This window comes from Lupinus angustifolius, chromosome LG05, assembly GCF_001865875.1.
Source record: "Lupinus angustifolius cultivar Tanjil chromosome LG05, LupAngTanjil_v1.0, whole genome shotgun sequence".
NCBI lineage: Eukaryota > Viridiplantae > Streptophyta > Magnoliopsida > Fabales > Fabaceae > Lupinus > Lupinus angustifolius.
The window spans coordinates 7063969-7087791 of NC_032013.1; the positions used below are offsets into that span (position 1 = coordinate 7063969).

The window sequence follows — 23823 nt, forward strand, 5'->3', positions numbered from 1 at the left end:
AAACAAGTTAGTGTAATTATTTTTTGAATGAGGATTTTCGTTAGGCGGAGGTTGGGCTGGAAGTGGTGAATTCAAACAAGTATTGATTCGGAACTGTTTGTGTAGGTACCCGTAAAAATATTTTGATACTAACTTAGTATATATGAAAATATGTAGAGAGAATATGAATATAAGAGTGTATGAGAGAATATTAAGTGTAAACTTTTTTGTAATGATCTTCTCTATTTATAGAGGAGATGAACATGAAATATTCTCTCATAGGTGTTGTATGTATGACAAACTGTCTTTTTCTATCAAGTTTGCTACAAACAAACATGAGTTGCTTTACCTGTGTCGGGTGGCCTTGACGTGCCCATACTCTAGATAGTACAATGCCTTATCAAGGGGTAGGTCATTTTGTCGCCTACTCATATTGTCATAGCACTATATTAGGTTCACTCCTCGCTGCATGAAAAAGGATAACCCAAGGTCCAGAAGAGTATTTAGTTTTGTAGTAAAGTTCTACGCTATTCAGGCAACATGACAATCCTATAGGAGAGGTTTGTGCGCGTGACAATCCTATAGTAGAGGTCTATAGTCTCATAATTGTTGCTGACTAGGCCACATCTTTTCACTACCATCCTTTGTTTAGCTACTGGTTGTCTAAGGATAATCAACATCTGAATGAGCAAGATATTATTTGCCCAATACTTGGCCATGACCTATACAGATTGGCTAGCTTAGAGCATGTCCTCGAACCAGGATCAAAGAATGTCTAAATTTTTGGGGAATTCAGAAGAAAAAAAGACCTTTCATCTAAGAGCTATTCGCGATTTTTCATTATGTTTTGGTTTGTATCTGAACACCCTTACTCAATCACCACATTAGAGGCTATGTAAAAAACCATATAACATGATAGCAAACACATTATTCCATGTTGTGGAAAACTCTTAGGAATCTTCATTATTATGCTCCTTTTCTAATTAATTCTATTCTTTACCAATTTGAACCGTAACCTTATTTCTAATGGAAGAAAATGAAATGAGAAAAAATGAATGTAGGCATTGAGATTATGGATGAGCGTTAAACGGGTTGGGACGGGTTAAGCATGTCCCTTACCCCTCCCTAAATATTGATCAGGTCAATATTTGAATCCGAACTTATTCCTAATTAAGATGAGACGCATGAAAGACAGGTCTAAAATAAGATGGCTCATTACAAGAATGACAACGGGACGAAACAGGCACAACAGTAGTTTCTCGTAACCATACCCATACTATTTACGAGTACCCACACGGGTAGCAGATATTTTTGGGTACCCCAGAGGTTTTTAAGTTTTAATATATATTTATATATTTTATATTAATCAATAGATATAAAATAATTATTACATGAATTATAAAATTTAAATACATCTTAAATTTATCATATATTTCAACCACTAAATTCATTATAAAATAATACAAACATAAATAATATATAATATAAAATAATAATAAAAATGTAATATATATATAAATTATTTAATTAAAAACTAAAATTATAAATATGCGGGTACCTGCGGGTGCGTATCATGATACCCACTCCCACCCATAAGTTATTTTTATGAGTACCTATTGCGGGTATTTTAGCAGGTACCCGCACGACGAATATTTTTGCCATCCCTAGGATCAAGATATGGACGAGTCCGAGTTGGAAAATGACAAATGTAGATTTTTCTTCTCAAATCTTTAAGTATGTACAATTAAAATTATCACAATATACATATAAACTCAACTAAAATTTGCATCCCATATATATTAGTATATAAACTACAAACTGTAAATTGCATCATTCAAACTAAAAACTATCACAATTACGTGATTGAAAATTATAGAAGACATTGAAAATTTCAAAACAATTTAAACTCTCAAATGTCAACATAAGCTTAAGTGTTCTTGTAAATGATAAAAAAACACATGAAAACTGAAATGATAACAACATGTTAATATTCAAAAGTTCACATAGAAGTAAATACAATAATTAGTTATTAACCGAAAAATGAAACTTAAATTGGAGTTTACAAAAAGTACACAAAAACTAAAAAGGTATTGATAGGTATTGATAAATACTTATTCAACTATTTTTAATATATAACTATAAGGGACGAGTTGAGTGACCCGGACATAGACATGTACCCGTTCTTTTTTTACGACGGGTTTGTCGTCGGGTCTATCCTTTTTTATTTATTTGGACGGGTCAGACCCGTCCCTAAGTCATCGCGTTGAGACGGATCTACGAGTTGGACCAAATCTTGCTCATCCCTAATTGAGATTATAAGTTTTTAAAACTAACATTATATCATTCATATTTAATTATCAATTTTTTTTTAAATATAAGTAATAAAAAACATAAGTGAATTGTGAATCACTGTGCAAAAATTTTTATGGTGAGATGTCATCTAATATTGGACATTATTTTTTAATTCACAATAAGTTTTTAAATTTGGACAAAAGGGAAAAAAATTATATAATAAGTCAAAGAAGGAATTAATTTGTTTTTAAATTAAAACAAACAATTTCTAAAAGTAATTAAGATTTTTTGTTAAGAATTTATATATTTATATTTTTCTGTAAAATGATTTCAACAGGCAAAACCAGTTTGCAGTTGACAGGGTAGAAATCAGAGCGATTTTCTTTCAGTCTCTCCTATTCTTTCTGAATCCAATTCTCCCTATAGGTACGTTCCCTTCGCTTCCTTAAACTTCTCTCTCTTTCACAATCCAACTTAAATTCCATTTCAAAACCAATTTAACAAGACTACATCTGGATATTGATCAATCAGAAAAGTTTTACTTTTTCAAATTCGGAGATTCTTTTGGACGATCTTAGTGTACAGAATCGTTAATTACTTTTTTGATATTTACTCTCCTCTCTTTTTTCTTCTTATTTGTATTGGGTTTGTTGTCATTGATTCATTGTGAATTTGTTTTCATCTTTGTTGGGTTGGAACTTAAGGAAGAAAATAATGAAGATAAATAATATTACTTCATTCATTGGCCTTTAAGGATCAGCTTGGTGTAGTGGTAAAAATTCATGGATCTTTTGTAAAATTGTATTCAAAACTGATCCATGATATGTTTACCCCATACCACACTGAACATAAACTTTTTGACGCACCTACATTTTATTCATAGGATTTAGAAATCTATGTAGAGGGTGAGGACCGCATATCATGGATTCAAATCCTGGAAACAACATCTTAGTGTGCAAGTTAAGGCTGCATACATCTATCATCTGCGGCGGCCCTTGTAATGCGGATTGTGGTTGTTGCGGTGTGAATTATTTTTGATTAAAAAATATTTTTGAATTTGATGCGATCCATTGAGTATATCTTCCCTGTCTCCAATAAAGGATAACAGTAGGAAATGATATTGATACTCTACTGTATAAAAATGAAATTTTAGTAGGCAATGCAGTTACTCCATAATCCAATGTAGTTGCATGCTTACACACTCTGTATCATGTTGCTCTGCACAATTCATGTAATGAATTTTCTCTACCAAGTTTTATGTATAAAAGTACTTGGTTACATAATTTGTTGTATAATATTTGGGTTTTAAAATATAGTAGTAGTTTTTTTTTTTTTGTTACTGTTTGATTCCTTGTTCTATTTCCAAGTGGCAATCAAGGTAGTTTGTGTGCTTAACTATTCAACATATTTTATGGTTACTTTCTAGTAGTTTCATTTAACGAATTCCCATTTGTTAATAGTGCCGAGTTGTTGCATTTCAGAATGGCATCCAGTAGAGGTCAAGGCGGAATTCAGCAGTTGTTGGCTGCTGAACAAGAAGCACAACGGATTGTGAATGCTGCGAAAAATGGTTTTTGTTTTTCTATTTATTTATTTTTCAGATATGCCTGTGTTTTTGCTTAGAATACTTCCAATTTATGTCTCTTCATTGAAGTTTTATGCCTTACTAAGTCATTTATGTAACAGGAGATTTGTTCTTCTCTATACTTATTTATTTATTTCATTGCATTGATCTTTTCATTTTTTAACTGGAAGTAGTATTTTAATTTGTGGTCGCGTTTGCCATCACAGTTGCAGTTACTACAATTGTAGTCATTGTTGTTGTTCCGTGTGAAATTTTTTATGGTTAAAAAATATTTTTGAATTTGATGTGATTTGATGCATCCCAAGTGCAATCCGATGCGGTTGCACTGTGCCCGATTCGGCCATATCATTATGATTTAGTGTCATACTGTAACTGTGGTGTGACGCGGTTGCAACGGTCACTGTAACCCCAATATTGCGGTCACGTCAAGTGATGTGGTCTGCAATTTGAAACGACACGGAAGGATGACGAGTTCTTGGTTTTATGATGGGCATATGTTTGTTTTATCTCTTCATGTACATGATAGAACAAATTAACATATTGAAAATTATTGCTACAATATACTAGTGCCCTCCTGCCCCCTGCTACCATCTTTTCCTTTTGGTTTTTGATTGTCACTTGTATAATTTATCAGAGCTTTCTTTTACTTGTACACTATTCATGTGATACTCTGGATCTCTACTGTCAGAAAAATTGGCTAGGTTGAAACAGGCCAAGGAAGAAGCTGAGAAGGAGATTGCTGAATACCGAGCCCAGCTAGAGCGTGAATTTCAAAAGAAAGTTTCAGACGTAAGTCTCTACCATTACATTTATAAATGCTTATGTTACTCTACGCCTTCATCTTATGACTAAGTTATGATGTTATTCTTCTAACTTGTGTGCTTGATTTCCTATGAATACAGAGTAGTGGAGATTCTGGTGCTAATGTTAAGCGGCTGGAGCAAGAGACTGACACAAAAATTGCTCACCTGAAAATTGAGGCTGAAAGAATATCGAATGATGTTGTCGCCATGCTCCTCAAGTATGTGACAACTGTGAAAAATTAAGGCCCTTGATATATTGGTGCTGCAGACTCCTAAATTATGTTGATTATTATACTGGGTTTGTTGTTGGCTCTAGATATTCTGGTGCAATTTGCAGTGATGTATTCAAAAAAATTATTTTGAGTTTGTTAAAATAAAAAGTTCAGAATTTGAGGACATTTCTATGTGTTAGCGTGTGTTACAGTTTTAACAAGGTGTGTGAAGTCTAGCTCTGTCCATGCATATGAAGTAAAGTTGGAATGCATGGTTTATTCTTTTGTAAACTTCCTCTCTTATTATGTCATAATAACCTCCAGCACAGAGTAGAAACCTCAGTGTCTGGTCATCTTTATTATAAAACCTTAATTGTAGTCTGAATATAAGATTTGTGTATGAGTTATTTTTTGGGAGGGTAATCGAGGTAAAGGGAAAACTTTAAAGTCATGAAATACATTTATGAGATGACTCTGAAGATCCTCCTTTTTTTTTTCTCTTTTAAAACTCAACTTGTAAATAAACTAGAAGTTTGATTAAATAGAGAAGTAAAAGCTTTCAATCCAAGCACTTAAGCATTACACAGCTCAAAGCGGCATAGTGAAGTTACACTCAAGTTTTAGTGAAATTATTCACACCACCCTTCTCATATTTCTCTATACAAATCACTCATAATTTATGTACATACATTATAGTGACTATCACTACAAGAGCTAATGTGAACTTCCTTGGTGTGGTTCATTTTTGGACGACCAATATTGGTTGGCGTATTTTGGGAACGAGGTGACTTGTAAATAACTTAAGACAATGGAATTGTATAAGTAAGATAAAAAAGTTGGGTAAAATTTGAGGTGGTAAGGCGTCACAAACAATGATTTGTTTGATAAGTTAAGATGAAGTTTGGCACAAAAAATTTGAATTCTTGATAATAACAGTTTACTCTTGGTTCAACCAAGAAATTAGGAAAACTTAGCTCACTAACAATGAATATATTTCAATATCAAATTCAAGGTGTTTATTTTAGTCATAGGACATGAGTACATATAGTTGTGGCTTCCACGAAGTTCACTCAATAACAACACTTAATTAGCCTAATTAAGACACTAGAGGACTCATTTGTGACTAACCATCATTGGATACGACTTATTCACAGGGTTACAATGGAGAAGACACATTACCACACGACTAGAAACTCAAATGAATAACCCACATGATTACTTGCCTAATTGATACATTAAAATGCTATATAATGGTTGGTTAACGTATGATTCTTCCAAGACTTCTTAGTCCCATGTTTTTTTCCTTGCAAAAGATAAGTCTTCACACGACTTCATGACTCCACTAAAGGTTGGACGACTTTGGATTCGAACCAACCTTTATTCCACACGCCTACCTTGCATGGAGCATTATCACGATAGCTTGGAGCATCGCCAATCTGGCCATAATGAGTTCCAATGGTTGGCTTTGCACACTTTAAACACACTAAAAACAAGCAAAAACACTAAAAACACTAAAAACAAGCATAACTCCCCTCATAAATATGGCAACCCACCATAAATTACAACCTCCCACACCTGTCTCATTCTTTAAATGTGGTAACTTTGATGGCAAATTTACACATGAGTTACAAAGCTTTTATTTTCAAACCTAACCAAACAAAAGACGCCTAAACAAGGCTGAATACTCCACGTGAAGAATGGATGAGTGGGGCTACACATAATGCACATGGCCCAACATGCATAATTCTCACTTTATTGAATGCAAATGGATGACTTGATAACTTGAATTACAAACATCCTTCCAAACCATGGTTTTCTTGGTGTTCTCTTCCTTGAATAATGCAATTTATTATTTTGGAATCTTCATGATTTAATTTGGAATTTGCATCCATAAGAATCCCAACCAATCGACTAAGTGTATGTCCTCAAAATTGTAGGTACTCCTTGACACACATCAATTGCGATGAGTGAAATCTTTTAAACAAAAAAAAATTGATAAGCATAATTAAGTTAAACAAATATGATGTATTATTAAAACAATTTAAATAGTATAAGAGTTATTGCCTCTTCATTCTTTTTGGTTTGTAACTAATAAAAATAACAAAAAGATATTTACTCTTATACTAGTTGAACTTGTATCCACAATATAACATGTTTTGTTTAACTTAATTATATTTATCACATTTTTTAAAATATCACACTTATTTATTGTGTAGAGGTAGTCAGTGTAATATGTATGGTTTGTGTAGATATAAAAGAGAATAATTTATATAACTTTACTAAAACTTAATATAATTTACTCTAATATTTATAAGATGTCTTTTATTAAAAAGCTCATGTAAAATCTAACATTCTTCATTAGATATAAGTGTTCAGAAATTTATCAATAGATAACAAAATTCAAGAATTATCATCCCAATAATTAATATTCACAAGAATATAGTTTTTATTGAATTTTTTTTATAATTAAGCATGTAGACGATAATTTATATTTATTCATATTCACCTATGAAATAATAATATTCTATTCATTTAAAACAAACAATATTTAGTAATAATTTAACTAAATAGAACCATAATAAAGCTTATTTAATAAGAATTTGCTATTTATATAACAGGTTAAAAAACATACATACAATCTTTTATATTTATAAATAAAGCAAATATTTATCATAAGTTAAATTGCCGACCATATATAGACCAAGTCTTACAATGAACTCTATCCTCTTTCATGCAATGGTCTTTCCAAGTGCTTAACTTATAAGATGGTGCACATACCGTCTCCCTTAAGTCTTACAAGACAACCTTCATTCATTTTTTATTTAAGGTGTAGCTCAACATTCTTATGACAAATATATGTTCTATTTATAAATCTTGTGGCATATGAGTTTATTCACAAGTTAAATACAATTACAAGATCATCACATTCAGGATCTAGATAATTCCAATCCATTACCAAACTTTAACAAACACTTCATTGGGTTAGAGTTGTGCAGAAGAAATTCTTGTTCATAATTTGCAGAAGCAATTCCTGCATAATAGTCCACAATGAAGCAATAATGGTACAGAAGCACTTCCACATGATAATCAATCTTTGCACAAAATTAAGTTTGTAGAAGCAATTCCAGCATAATAATCTATTCCTCCATAACAGTCCACAATGAAGCAATAATTGTGTAGAGGTAATTCCTGCATAATAATCAATCTTTGCACAAATTAGGTTAGCAGAATTGAATCAAACTTCACAATTGAACTTTCAAATTGTTTTATAAGAATTATGTGAATTCACTTTCAAATTGAAAAAATATTGTTTCTGGGGTTGGTATCATAGAAGAGAAGTGAATGGCAGTGTGGCCCAGCTGCCGTCATGATATCCACAGCCATGGATGTTGTTACTGCTGGTTTGTTGGATGCAACACTACAGAGAAATTAGGTTTTTGTTGCATAGGAGAGAGAAAGAGAAATATCTAACAGTAAGTTTTTTAAATTTACTCATCATCCTAACCATCAATTCTATGGACATATAATGATTTATATATTCTCATTAATTCAAACTACTATTAGATTTCCCTACAATTGATGGTTAAGATTAAGAATAAGTTTAAACTTACTCTTGAATTATGTAGATTTCTCCTCAAATAAAATTATGATATAAAATCACATATTTTTTTCCACTTGTTAACTCCTGATTGGATGGGACAGGAATAAAGATAGAATGATGAGATAATTGATCCCTGATCGTGTAATGGGTGAGAAATGTAGGTTAGGAATGGATGGGGATCCCCTCTCCCCATTCATGTCCTATTTAGTGTCACTATCCAATCAAAAAATCTTATTTGCCTAAAAATAAAAATTATAATAACATAAATTAATATTTGCACATTATTCTATAAAATTTGATTGGTTTGGTATATAAGGACAAGATTTTCTTGGAACAGAGAATCATTGTCCATTAAGAATATGATGCTTGTGTACAATATCATGACGGTGGAGATGAAAAAATATATTTGATTGGTTGTATGGTTGGTGGAATGTGTGGATAAAAGTAAGTTCGATGAAATATTTGAGATATGTAATAAGGAAATTATCTTGGAACATAATATATGTCAATTTATATCTAGACATATGAATTTAATAAATTATTTTGTAAAATAAAATTAAAATAAAGTATTAGTTTTTACTTATTCGCAAACACTCGAATAGGAAATCTAAGGGACATAGGATTCCTGCGGATCTAATGGTAGTTTCTGAAAGCGTTCCACGAGTAGTTCCCATTTCTTATGCTATCCATACCGGTATTCTTTTGGCTCGTAATATACACTACACCCTTTAATTTTGGGAGCACATCTTATGTCCTGTATAGTGTACCACTTTATGTGTTATCTATTGTGATTAGTTGAAAAAATATACTTAAGTTAAAAGTTTAATAATTAAGTATTTTTTTTTGACCAATCACACGTGATAATACATGGAATGATAGACTTTATATAACAGAAGATATGTTCCCTTAAATTTATAGGGGTAGATATATCGTACCCAGGAGCCACTTCAATATCCTCTCCAATAGTGGAGGGTTCGGCACTGGAATGTGAAGTCCAGATCAGTTTTATGATTTATAATTTTTTTATTTGAAAATAATTTAAACTCTGTATCGTTAAATTTTTTTAAGGTCACATGTGATCATCTCATTCGGTACTAAATCTTTCGATATTGAAGAGGATCTGATTTCCTTCACTCATAATAGACATACAACCATTCTCCCTCTTTGACACCAATGTATGATCTGTCTCGATCGATTTTATTTTTCCAAATGAGGTTACCATGTCTCGCATATTTAGTTGATTTTTTTAATCGTGTTGAACTTTGAAATGAAATAGTTTTTTTTAGACTAAACATGATCACAAACTCATTAAATGGTTCTAAAATAATTACAAAGGTGTATTAATCTTAAGCTCACAATTTGCATTGTTTTGCTCCGAACACTGCTATCTAACATCATATACATGGCAAATACCATTACAAAGATTTGGAAGGTCTAATATAATTTTGGTCCAACACTCACCTATTAAAAAAAACATATTGCATAAATAATAAGGATAATAATTAATATTACATAGTTCAAAGAATTCTTCAACATGTTAATTATTGTGTACCATATGACATGTCCTACACATGCATAACATCACGAATTTCGGGTGTGATAGAAGGAAATATCATTGAGACCCACGATTTAATCAAAGGAAGGAAATTGAGAATGTCTTTTCTTCCATAATAGGTGATGGTGAATAAATCATGATTATAGATGGCAAAACGGACAATGCTCATGGACACGCCTACATAGCTCACATTTTGTATGTGTTGAGCATATAATTTTTGTCCATTTGCCCAACGTTAAAGGTTTGCCTCAAAGATTCAGCAACGCTCCTGAAAGCAAACAATGTTGATTTGAATAGATTCCACATTGCTCTTGTAGTGAATGTTACTAAAACTCGTGACTTTTCAAGATTTTTCATATATTTGTATTCATAAATGTCTAATTTATTTATTTAAAAAATAATAATCAACAATGTTTAGTAAAGTAAGCGTTGTTGAATAATTATCCGCCTATTATATTTAACAGCACTAGTTTCAAAGAGTGCTGATAAATATAATAGGAGGAAAAACATTCAACAACACTTGTTAAAGCATAAGTCCATACACTTAGTATAAACATGAATCTCTCAAATTTTATGATTTTAAATAATAGCGAGGCACCAACAATGTGTTGGTCTAGTGGTGGAAGACCACGTTAGATCTCAATGATTACCAAAAGCTAGAGTTCAATTCTTGAGAGCTACACTTATTGGAAATGGTAGCCACACACCCAAAAGAAAATAGGGTGAGAGATACTCTTAGTAGTACAAGAAAATGATAGCAACCCTTTCATGCAACAAAAATGAAGTTAACATGTAATGATAGAAGAATTTCTACATGCATATAATTTGGAGGGAGAGAGAAAGAATGAATAATTATGTAACCATTTCTTTCGCCTTTATTCAAAGAATGAAAAATTATGTAACCATTTCTTTCGCCTTTATTCAGTTATCAGCTTTAGACTCGCTACTTTGATTATTTGTGGATCGTAATCACAATTAAGCAACACTTTGCTCTGATATCACTTTGTAACTTCTCCAATCTTCCTCTACCATTACTTTCACACGTGTCCCACTTGTACTTTCTCATTTTCATATTAGTGTGCAAGACCCAAGTTTTCTTGATCCTAAAACAAGCTACAAGAAATGGCATTAATGAGGCTGGGATCGAAATCTGATGAAGAATTTCGTCGGGAAGGGCAAACATGGTAAGTATTTCTATCACAATAAACTAGGATTGTGTAACATGTGTTAGTAAATCGAAATGGATCCTCTTATTTTGTTAGTTTTCTTATACAATAAGTGTGTGTGGAGAAGGTTCAAAGAATCCAAGTAAGGAGAGCAATGATGAATAGTTCAATTTTTCTTGTTAAATCTTTTACCTTATAGATAAAGGCTAGTGGGATTGACGGGAGCGTGGGACTATATTTCTGGGAGTGAACTCTAGGCGAATATGAAGCGCATGGATATAACTCTCTTTTTGGGTTGCGTGTTTGTCCATTCTAACAATTGTCATTCTCAAGATTCTTTGACAATATGATATTTCTAGGAATTTAGCAGATTCTTACATTACTAGACTAACACCTTGTTGGTATCGATATTCCAATTGCAAAAGGTAGAGACATAAAAAAAAGTAAAATTTAATAAGAAGGATGATTACTCTATAAATATGATATATAATATGATATTGTGAAATCTTTTGATGCATATAGAATATTGCGCCTAGCTTAGTTGTTGTAGTAGTATTGGTCCTTTCCATGGTAAAGTTTTTCAATTTTGTTTAGTGTATCCCATAATTTTGTTGGGTTCCATAGGGTTCCGTAACTCACATAGAAAGGGTAAATAAGTGATAAGGTACATAATTGTCGTGACTCGAGTAACAACCAAATTTTACAAATTCACTCACTGTTTAATCAATTAACACCACCTATAATCGATTAACTCATTTTGCAGATAATTGATTAACTAAAGAACCTAGTCGATTATTTAGTTCTTGTTCTATGAAAAACAATTTTCTTTGATCTCCAAGATTAACAAGATTCAACTTAAACTTATATGCACTTTTAAAGATGATTAAGAATAGTAAATGCACATGCAAATAACTCAAAATAATATGCATGTCAAGTTAAGTAAATCATGTAATACGAAAATGTAAAGAGTTAAGGGTTGAGAAGAATGAGACACAACTTTTATCTTGGTTCATTTACGGGTCCACTTGCAAACTACACACAGACCGCCCCTTATGATATTGAGAGATTTTTCTTCACTATCAAATATTATTGTTTTTTACAAACACAATTCTAATACAACATGCAAGAACTTCTTTCTTGGATCTGTTGACCCCTAAACTCGGTTTGACCACTCAACTCACCTAATAGGATACCACATTGTTTGCGATTCTGGCCTAGACGATTTCTCGCTCTACCCAAGACTTCTTGCTTTGTGAAGACAATCACTAATACCTAACTGCAACTAGGGTTTTCCCAAACCAATTCTCTTTCAATGGTAATACTAAACACACCAAGAGAATATGTCTATACCAATGTCTAAATCTTTCAAGTTATTGATACACCTATGTATGCAAAATATTCACTCTTCTAAAATTTAAGAACCCTTCTACATATTTCGCAAAATCAGAATATAGAAAATGTGAGATGCAAAGTTTCTTTACAAAAGATATGACAATTAAGCTCTTTGGAAATCTTTTTAAAGATTCTTCATTTTCACTCTTTTTCAAAAGAACACTTTGAAAATCTCTCTAAAAATATGAAAGTGTAAGAGCAATGAGATTTTCAGAACTGTGTGAAATCTCTCTGTTTTTCGTGTGTGTTGTAACCTCTCTATGAATCTATGTTATGAAGCAAAATGAAAAACTTGGATTAATATACAATTATGTTTTCTGCTGCAGATAATCGATTATCACTAAATTTAATTGATTAACGATTCTTTAAAATACAAGACACCATAAATTGCAACAACCCTTAATCAATTAAACCAATACTTAATTGGTTAACGAATTCCTAAGATTTCAATGTTTAATCGATTAAAATAACTCTTATTCGATTAAAGGTTTTTCGAAAATATATTTTAATGTCTATGAATCTCCTACATGATTTGTAAAAGGATGATGCATGACTTCAAATGTTGTAAGATTTAAAACTCTTTTTAAATGCATCAAAATCATATGATATATGCATGTGCATGTAAATCATGTATGTATGCATGTAAGTCTCATTTTAGTTATGATTGATTTTAGCTTAAGAGATTTCCATTAGAGTTCATCCTAGCATACACTCTTTCTAAGCAAACATCTTAAGACCTAATAAAGATATAAAAACACTTAGTCTCTATATCTTCTTAAATGCTTTAGCTTGTGAGAACTTGAGTCTTGACTTTGTTGTTTGTTAATTTGTTCATCCCTTCAAGCTTATCCTTGATATACAATCTTTGTTGTCGATCTTTATCTTTATCAAACTCTGTCTTCAATCTTTATTTTCTTCAACCTTCATCTTCATCAAAATCTATGTAATACATACTTGCATATATAATCTGTTCATTGATGCATGCTTGCATTTTACAAATTTTAATCATCATATGACTTTGGAATCAAATTTTAGAGATTATAACTTCACATATCACAAGTGCACAAGTTTTGCAAATACAAGTAATGTCAACATCGTGAATCGTGTGGTACTTGTAATGCTAAAAGCCTAAAACATATAACTGCTTTTTTTATTTGTAGATAAAAAGGAAATGTAACAGTTGTTCCGAGTCAAAATTTAATTGAAGCTTAGAGAAAATGTTAATTGCTGATATTAATGAGTATTAAAGATTTAGTTGTTGTATTAGTAAGTATCACAAGAGAAGACCAGGAATTAATAATATTCATATAGTTGAGTTATATATTTGCTAAGTCAGGTTTAATTCTCATCACATTGATTATTATACTTTGGGAGGGATTGAGGCAGAGTTATATAAAAACTTAAAATATCTACTTTGCAGTTAAAGTATTTTGTCAATAACTGATTTTACTACGTAAAAAATGTTGCAACTTGCAAATTAGAGAAAAGGCACAAATTATCAGAGTATTTGTTTTAATTTTTACACAAGCATAAATTTCTGTCCTGGGCAATGCTTGCTTCATGCTAAATCACACTAGTCATATTTCTTGGTCATTGGTTTAGGAGGCTGAGGCTTGGCTCAATGATAACTTCCTTGTGATGTTGAGGTTATGAGTGTAAATCCTATAAACGATTTTCTAGCTTGTGAGCATAAGGCTATATACATTTGCTCTCTTCATATCTCACTAGGTGAAAGACTTGTGCATTGGACCATCCTTTCTTTTTTCTTGTCCTAATTTTTTAATAAATTTCAGGAATTGTACAACAGGACTTCCAAGTGATGTTACTATTCAAGTAGGCGAAGTATTATTTTTTCTCCACAAGGTGCACCTTTGAATTGAACTTTTGTTGAAAATGGTTGTTTGGTGAATGCATTATATCTCTTTATGTTTTTCACTAAAATATATTTGTCCCAAAAAATATATCACATATATCATTTTAAATTATGGTTGCGATCGCAATTGCAGTATGATATGGATTACGGTCATTATGGTGTGATTTATTTTTTAATTAAAAATATTTTCTTTTGAACTCAATGCGGCCTGGTGTGGTCTAATGCGACCCATATATTTGTTGTTGCCTGATACGACCGCATTACTATGATTTAGTATCAATTATGGTATGATGCGGTTGTGATGGTTACCGCAACCACAATATTGCAGCTGCGTCACGTGATGCAGTCTGTAATTTAAATCACTAATCACGTATATGATTTTGATGATGCAGTTCCCATTGCTTTCTAGAAGTGGATTACTGAAGAAACTAATTGCTGAATCCTCAAACGAGGATGGATCAAGTTGTGTTTTGGATCTTCATGATATTCCTGGTGGAGATAAAACATTCGATTTTATAACGAGATTTTGCTACGGTGTTAAAATAGAAGTGACAGCATCAAATGTAGTAAGTCTAAGATGTGCAGCAGAGTACCTCCAAATGAATGAAAATTATGGTGAAGGGAACCTTGTTTCAAAAACAGAAGCATTTCTCAATGAAGTTTTTAGCAATTGGCCAGATTCCATAAAAGCTATTCAAACATGTGAGGAAGTTCAACCTTATGCCGAATCGCTCCATATTGTTTCAAGATGCATCGATGCCTTGGCCGTGAAGGTATATTCCGGTCCAAACTTGTTTAATAAGCCTAAGGTTGAATGTGATTCCCCTCAGAACCAAGCACTAGACCCTGCCTTGTGGAATGGAATTTCTTCTGAGACTAACTTACTACCTCAAGGTGATGATTGGTGGTATGAGGATGCATGTTTATTAAGCTTATCCTTATATAAAAGACTTATTTTAGCCATTGAAACAAAAGGTATGAAACCTGAAAGTGTTTCTGGTTCCCTTATGTATTATATTAGGAGGTTTGTCCCTTTGATGAATAGGCAATCAAGCTTCAATGACAAAAATAATGTCAACCAACAAGGGACAAACACAACTAGTAATAGTGCAATTTCTGAAGCAGATCAAAAGTCTTTTCTGGAAGAAATTGTGGGTTTGCTTCCTAATAAGAAAGGTGTCACACCCTCCAAGTATCTTTTTCGGTTGCTCCGTGCAGCGATGATATTACACGCAAATCAATCATGCATAGACAATTTGGAGAAAAGGATTGGATCTCAACTTGACCGAGTGGAACTTGTGGAACTTCTCATTCCAAATATGGGGTACTCGGTTGAGACACTCTATGATGTAGACTGCATCCATAGGATCATTGATCATTTTATATCAATGTACCAGCCAGCAACTGCAGCAACTTCTCCATCCATAACTGAAGAAGCATCGTTGATAGTTGGAGCCGATGCTCTGACACCAATGACAATGGTGGCAAATTTGGTGGATGCATATCTTGCTGAAGTGGCTCTAGATGTTAACTTGAAGTTGCCTAAGTTTCAGGCCCTTGCTTCTGCAATTCCAGATTATGCTAGGCCACTTGATGATGCTTTATATCATGCAATAGATGTATACCTTAAGGTAAGGCCACGCTTTATAGCCTAACTTACCCAAGAAATTGTTTCTGTGAATTCTCCTATAATGTTTCATATTAGTCAGATCCTGTGACACATAATTGTTAAAATGAAAATCCTCACAAATATGATTAAAGAAGAATACAATGAAATTTCTGAATATTTTGATGCTTCTGGTGTAGCCTTTTGAATTAGTTGTTTGAATGTGATCATTTCTTTTATCCACAGCTAAATATAGCAGGAAGACAAAATTAGCAGCTACTTGTATGCATCATTCAATGCTCACTAAGAAGAGATGATTAGTTGTTGGCAAAGTCTATTAGGTGAAATGAAAGAATAAATCATGAAAAGGGTAGTATGAATTTCTTTAATTTAGTGACAAAACCCTATACTCAAGCACAATGACAGCAATCAACAAGGCGTTTGTCTAGTGGTGTAAGACCCACTAGATTCCTAGGATGACCAAAAGGTCAAGGGTTCGATTCCTGGAAGCGATACTCAATGGGAGGGGCAGTCACGTACCCCGAAAAAAACTAGTTCCTTACCCAAAGGTGAGGGATACCCTTGATAGTACAAAAAAAAAAACCACAACGACAACAACTTATAACTTAGGTGTTATTCTTAGGATGCTTGTGGTGCTATTTCCTAAATAGAATATACCATGTGTAATAGTTCACCATTGAAAGTATAACATGTATATAGTTATTACAGATGCTATATTTTGATTATAGAATAATACCACATATGCAAAGAATAACAGCTAAATTAGTCCTGCAATTTCTTTTGTTCTCATTTGTTTCATTTTTTGATAATTCTAATGTAACAAATTTAAGAAAACTCTAGGCACATCTCTGGCTCATAGATTCAGAAAGGGAGCAATTCTGCAGACTCATGAATGTTCAAAAACTATCATTGGAAGCAAGCACTCATGCAGCTCTAAATGAAAGATTACCCATCAGAGTAATAGTGCAGGTTCTCTTTTTCGAACAGCTTCGGCTGCGAACATCGATATCTAGCTGGTTATTTGTTGACAATCTTGAGAACTCACAAAATCCAAGTGGAAATCTTGGCCTTCTAAGGAGTAATGGCAATAATGGTCAACAACAAGAACAAGGTTCTGATAACTTGAGGGACCGTGTCAAGGAAATAGAGAAGGAATGTTCAGAAATCAGAAAAGAGCTTCAGAAGCTGTCTAAGACAAAGAAAAGTTGGAACATTTTCTCGAGAATGATCTTTAGAAAAAGTTCATCAAAGTTTTGCAGAGAATCAAATGGCTGTGATATAAACACATCGTCATCAGCTATGAATGGAAAACCAAATCATTCAAAATAATTTTTGAGAAGGTTGATTATTGAAAATGATATAACGCAGGTAAGTGCAGAGCATGTTCAGCTAAGTGAATGTAGTGGTGAGTGTTATGTTGATAATCGAAGTTTTGGTAGAAATTACTTATTATCCTTGTTCTATTTAAAAAGGAAACAAACCCTGAAGGGTAATAAGTATTTTACTGTGCAGAAGCGTTACAGTTTTGTACAATTTAATAGTTTTGGCACCACTCAAAGCACTAGAAATTTAAAGAAAAAAACAAAATTCAGAATCTTGGGTTTCGAAGGATGTGGTTCAAAAACGTGTGAAGCTGATTACGCCTCTCGTCTGGTTGTTTTGCAATCAGACACTGTGTTGAATGCTTCCTAGTTTGAAAAGAGAAATAAGGAAAGTTTTTATGGATTTTAGAGTTTTGGAGGTGCTAGGATAATGGAATTATATGAAAAGCTAAAGGTCAATTGTAATGTTATGATACCCGAAGTCGATCATCAAACTCAAAGAGGTTTCAGATAGGATCTAATCGGTTGGTTGGACTAAATTTTGCTGTAACAGATTAAATAATATGAACTATTATTTGAATTGTATTTGGAAAATTTATGGAGGATGTTATATCTCAAATTATAGCAATTTGTTGACATTAACACAGACAATTATCCATTATTATAAAGAACAAGCAATGTGAGATTTATAAAACATAAGCACTAGCAATGTGAGATTTATAAAGTATAAGCTATGAAGCATGGATACGGATACGTGTGTTGGATACGATACGTATCTGATATGTCGACATGTATTTTTTCTAAAATATAGGATACGATACGTTTAAGGATACGTGTATAAAACAATAAAAAACACATAAAATATGATAAAATTATAAGTGTAAATCAAAATATCTAAAGTAAAAAATATAATGGAAATTGAAAATCATTGTCCTCCAAAATTCCAAGTACCAAAACTAGAAAATATAGTAGAATAATTTATAAAGTTGCTTATTGTTTAGCCTTATAAACAAAAATAGTATCAATTTCATCTCCTCCTTGACGATGATGTCGTAGATTAGAGAGTCGATATGGTGAACCAACTATCGGAGGGTCAATGCGGTGTGACGGTATGTTTGTATGAGTCTTTGTGGCCTTTAAATAAGTTGGTATTTTTTGAAAACGAATCTATCTTATCCTATTTTATTGAAAACGAATCTATATTATCCTATATTTTATTGAAAACGAATATAATACGTGTCTTAATATTTATTTATTTTATTTTTTATTTTTTGGATACACTATGGATACGTATCTTTCGTGAATCTGAGCATATCTATGTTAGATACATATCAGACACTGACATGTGAAGATGTTCAATCCGTGATTCATAGAGTACAAGCACACACAATTATACATTGTTATAGGGCATACAGAAGTAAAGGCAATTATATATTATTATAAAGCACATAAAAGTGAAGTAAGAGAAGAGAATGGCTGATGCATTGTGATGACCTTGACCTATCATTACCATTTTTGTCTTCTCTTGCTAATTTTGTCTTCCCTCATTTTAGTTTATATTTTCCCTCTAACTCTTTACATATCACATCCTTTTGACCCCACTCCTCTCCATCAAAGTTTGAAAGTTTCCCTCCTATTCTTTACACCATATATACCCTTCTTCAATTCTCATCTATGGTCATTCCCTTCTATAATTGGAGATTTATAACATTATTGCAAATGATCTTTACATGTTTGACAAAATCAATTCATATTTCAAAGTTTCAAATTGCAACTTTTGGATTTTGGTTGGATGCTTCAAACCTGGAGTGGGTGAGGGATGAAGGTGATTTGTCTTGGCACAAGTTTCACTTGGGACAATCGATGTCATAGTGGCTATCTTCTTTTGAGACGAGTGATGACAAAGGTTTTATAAACCATTTTTATCCCCTTTCCTGGTTTCTGCAAGGCTATCAATTAGTTTTGATTTTTAATTTTGTATATGTTTTTTTAGTTGGTTGGCCAATTGACTGAACCACCCAGGTTATTGTAGGTTATCTCAGTTTAACTTGGTTTGACCGGATTTTCAACTGTCAAAAGTTGCCTCAAAGAGTGCTCATTTTTAGCAGTGAGATGGGACTGCCTACAATACAAGGTGACGGTCGGACTGTCCAACCCCAATATCATTGGTTTTATACTCTAATTGAGGTTGAAATTCATTAAGAAAGACAAAAACCAATAAGTTTTCTGGTGACTTAGAACAATACTACGAAGGAAAACAAAAATGAGAGAATGATGGGAAATGATGGATAAGGGGTGCCACACTCTATGGGAGTGATAAGTCCTTAGAACGGTATAAGAGAAGAATCACTTGATAAATTCTCAGTTCAACTAGGGGCCTAAGAGAACCACTCTTACACTACGCGCTAAGCAAAGCTCTAAACAAGAATAGTCATGTTCTATTGATTAAGAAATATGTAGTACATTTATAGGTAACTGAGCTAGACAAGAAAAAAGTTCCCTTTAATGAAGGTGTAAGTTCTAATAAAGTAATAAATGTCTTGGAGGTAGTAGGATGATGGATTCATATGAAAAACTATAGGCTAATTGTTTATATTCCAATCGAGGTCTAAATTCATGAAGAAGAAGAACAACCAAGGGAGTTTTTGGTGACATTAAAATAAATTTATGAAGGAAAACAAAAATGATAGAATGAGAGGAAATAGAGAAGACAACATATTATGATAAAGGGCCACTAGAGAAGGATCACTTGATAAGTTCTTTGTTCAATTAGGAGCCTATGAGAATCACTCTCACATATGCACTAAGCACAAGATCTAAACAAAATTATTCATGTTCTCCCATTATCGATATATTCATAGATATATTCATAGGAAATTAAACTAGACAAGAACACAACTCCCATTATCGAAATTGCAAGTTCAAAGAAAGCAATAAATACATTGTCCTCCACTATGTACTTTAGGACAAGGAAGAAAAAAACATTTGAAAAGTCACATACACCATAATAAAAATGTAGGGTTTACCATAGAAGGTTCTAGAATCACTTATTCAAAAGGGAGATTAAAATTATTCAAAAAATTGGAAGAAATCAAAAAGTTGTCCGACCATAGAGCCTCCAAGCCATGTTGTTTCTTCACCATTCTATCCTCTAATGTCAAACCTGAATCTTACATATTTATCATTGATTTTAATTATTCCTAGCACTATTATGAACCTAATAACCCTTAATCCTAAAGTTCTTGGATATTTACAAGCCTTATCATTCAAATCGTGCACATCACACTTTTGGTTCTTTCTCCCATCAATTGACATAAACAATGCACTGAAATTTGTAACTTTTGTCACATATATATTTTTAAATGAAACATTCATGACATTAGATTACTTGAAAATTTGAATTAATTTTAAAATTTTTGACTAATAAATCTATTATGTGGAAACATCATAATTTCTTTATAAATTGAGACATTGCATAAACCTCAAAACACCAATACATATAAATATATAATTTTTTGGAAATACAACAACTTCAAAAACCTTTTGAAATAAACTCTGCGACTTGCATCTCACTTAATATACACACCCAACTTTTCAAACATACACATTTATATATACATATCCAACTTTCTTGGATTGCATTTGGAATATAAAAATAGAAAGGTTAAAGTGAATCATATTAACATACAAAACTTTCCTCCAACGTAGCTTAGAATACAAAGTAAAAAAATTAAATAAGGAATTTCAAATAATAAATCTATATACATATTATCTTTTAATACAAAAAAAACCAATTCAAAATAAACTAAAAGGAGTTTTCGTAAACCAGAGCCATAATTCAATATAGATTGGATTTATATCTGAATCACAATCAAGCCTTCCGACCTATATCTACAAAATTGGAATCTATTCAAGGCTTATTCATTATTTGTCACCCTTGTTCATTTCCCAAAATATTTCTACCATGAATCTCTTCATTCCCATGAACATTCATCCATGTATGGTGTATTTGCACTAATCATAGTTAGCCAATTAAGTTTTTTAGTAAATTATCCAAGAAATATACCTGACTTAAGACATTTCCTATCTAGTCATCTCCGCTTTAAGAAATTACATCATTTTTCCTAAAATGACAAACCATATGCTAGTAGGGATTCTCTTGCAGTACTCAAATCTATTATGATCACCACCCCGAGGTGCAAATCCAAGACTTAGTCATCATTGTTTTAAGATAGCCTAGAAGGTAAGCGCTACATATTGAAGCAACGACACTAAGAAGGTAATTATTGTTATTGTAGCTTGCAACAATTCTAAATGACAAGATATGATTGATGTGAGCCAAGATGGGGTAACCCAACTTTCATGGGTTAAGTCCTTAAAATACCTTAAGATGACCAGAAGCCACAAATCTGACCTTGGCCAAGAAGTTGTCCAAGCCAAGCAGGCACCAGGCCAGACCAAGTTATTGATCGAGCCGACCAAGAGCAGGGCTGTGTGGCTTAGACAGATGCACCAGGTTGTTGGACAGGAGCACCAAGGCGCTGAGCGTATGCACCAGAGTGCTAGGCGTGGAACAAATCCTGACCGAGGCATTAAGCCAAGTCTGACTGAGGCAAGGGACCATACCTGATCAAGGTGCTGGGCGCGCGGAACTAGACGCCGGGTAGGACCAGGCCTGGCCGAGACTCTATTAATGTAACCTTTTAGATGAACAATGAAATTGGAAGGATAGAAGAGTCCTTGTCCAATGGTGCCTTTAATATAACGAAGGACTCTATTAATGGCCTTGTGATGATTGATGGTAGGATTAGCCATGAATTGGGTGAGTTGTTGAATGGCAGAAACTATATCAGGACGGGTATTGGTCAGATATAAGAGTCTTCCTACCAATTGTCTATAGAGCATAGGATTGGAATAAGGGTTGGTGTGATTTTGTTGAAGATGGATGGATTTAACCAAAGGGGTGGGGACATGTTTAGAGGTCAAAAAATTAGTATCAGTAAGAAGATCAATGACATATTTTCTTTGGCATAAGGTGATGCCATGTTTGGAACGACCCACCTCTAAGCCATGGAAATATATTAGATTACTTAAGTCTTTTATTTTGAAGACTTTGTTGAGGTAAGCTTTAACACTGTCAATTTCTTTTGGATCATTGCCAGCAAGGATCAAATAATCTACATATATTAGTAAGGCAGTGAATGAAGAGTTTGTAGTTTTGGTAAATAAAGAATGATCGTGATGGGATTGCTTGTATCCCAAGGAAATTAGAGAATGAGACAATTTTGCAAACCATTGTCTACTAGCTTGCTATAAGCCATATAAGGATTTGTGAAGTTTGTAAACTAAGTGAGGATTGGAACATTGAATGCCTTGAGGGAGTTTCATGTAGACTTCTTCATTAAGGTCTCCATGTAAGAAGCCATTGTTAACATCAAGTTGTTGTAATATCCATCCTTGAGTGGCTGCAAGTGCTAAGAGAATCCTAACTGTGGTAAGATTTATTACTGGGGCAAAAGTCTCATAGTAATCAAGGCATTCAGTTTGTGTATATCCTTTAGCCACAAGCCTGACCTTGTGTCTTTCAATTGTGCCATCAGAGTGAAATTTTAATTTGTAGACCTATTTTGATCCTATGGCTTGTTTATTAGGTGGTAAGGGTACAAGGGTCCATGTCTTGTTAGCTTTTAAAGCTTGTAATTCACATTCCATGGCTTGTATCCATTCTATAGATTTAATGGCTTATTTGTATGTTTTTGGCTCAATGTGTGTTGTCATGGATAAGCAATGGTGCAAAAGGTTAGGTGGTATGCAAGCATAAGATAAGACATTACTAAGAGGATGCTTGACATGTTATGTTTGGTTACTGCTAATGGTAGAAAAATTGCAGCGGAAATCCTTTAGGTAAGTAGGTGGGGTGGAATGTCTTTGAGATCTTCTAAGGTTGTGTTCAGTAGGACGGGTGGTGGGTAGATTATCAGAGAAGGTTGTAAGGTTAGGGTCAAGGGAGGTGTGGATAGGATTGGTTTGAGATTTAGTAGCAGAATTGGTTTGGACAGTAGCAGGATTATAATCCAAGAGCATAAGTTGATTATTTGTATTATGATGAGGAGTGTTGTTATTGGATGTGTTGTTAGTGGCAGGTGAATGGTATGGAAAAATGTCTTCTTGAAATATAACATTTCTGGAAATAAGAATTTGTCTATTCCTTAGATCACACAATATGTAACCTTTAGTGCCATTCTTGTATCCAAGGAAAAGGCATTTCCTAGCTCTAGGATCAAGTACGGTCCTGTGATTTGTGAGAGTGGAAGCATAAGTAAAGGACCCAAACACCCTTAATTCATTATAGGCGGGCAACTTGGCAACGAGAATCTCATAAGGAGATTTGTAATCTAAGGTAGGAGTAGGCAATC

The 23823-nt window shown here is 33.0% G+C and overlaps 2 protein-coding genes across 3 annotated transcripts; both read left to right on the forward strand.

The window, feature by feature from the left end:
- LOC109347595 (V-type proton ATPase subunit G-like) lies at window positions 2591-5063 on the forward strand. 2 transcript variants are annotated; one of them, XM_019587524.1, is made up of 4 exons: window positions 2591-2697; window positions 3753-3841; window positions 4545-4645; window positions 4759-5063. In XM_019587524.1, exons 2-4 carry the CDS (start codon window positions 3754-3756, stop codon window positions 4900-4902), a joined length of 333 nt encoding a protein of 110 aa, XP_019443069.1. In that variant the 5' UTR covers window positions 2591-2697; window position 3753; the 3' UTR covers window positions 4903-5063. The 2 variants fall into 2 exon arrangements, with proteins under 2 accessions (XP_019443069.1, XP_019443070.1); XM_019587525.1 differs by having other exon boundaries at window positions 4545-4639; window positions 4753-5063.
- Window positions 10953-17910, forward strand: LOC109347594 (BTB/POZ domain-containing protein At5g03250-like). Its single transcript, XM_019587522.1, has 4 exons — window positions 10953-11211; window positions 14379-14448; window positions 14851-16089; window positions 16926-17910. Exons 1-4 carry the CDS (start codon window positions 11150-11152, stop codon window positions 17412-17414), a joined length of 1860 nt encoding a protein of 619 aa, XP_019443067.1. The 5' UTR covers window positions 10953-11149; the 3' UTR covers window positions 17415-17910.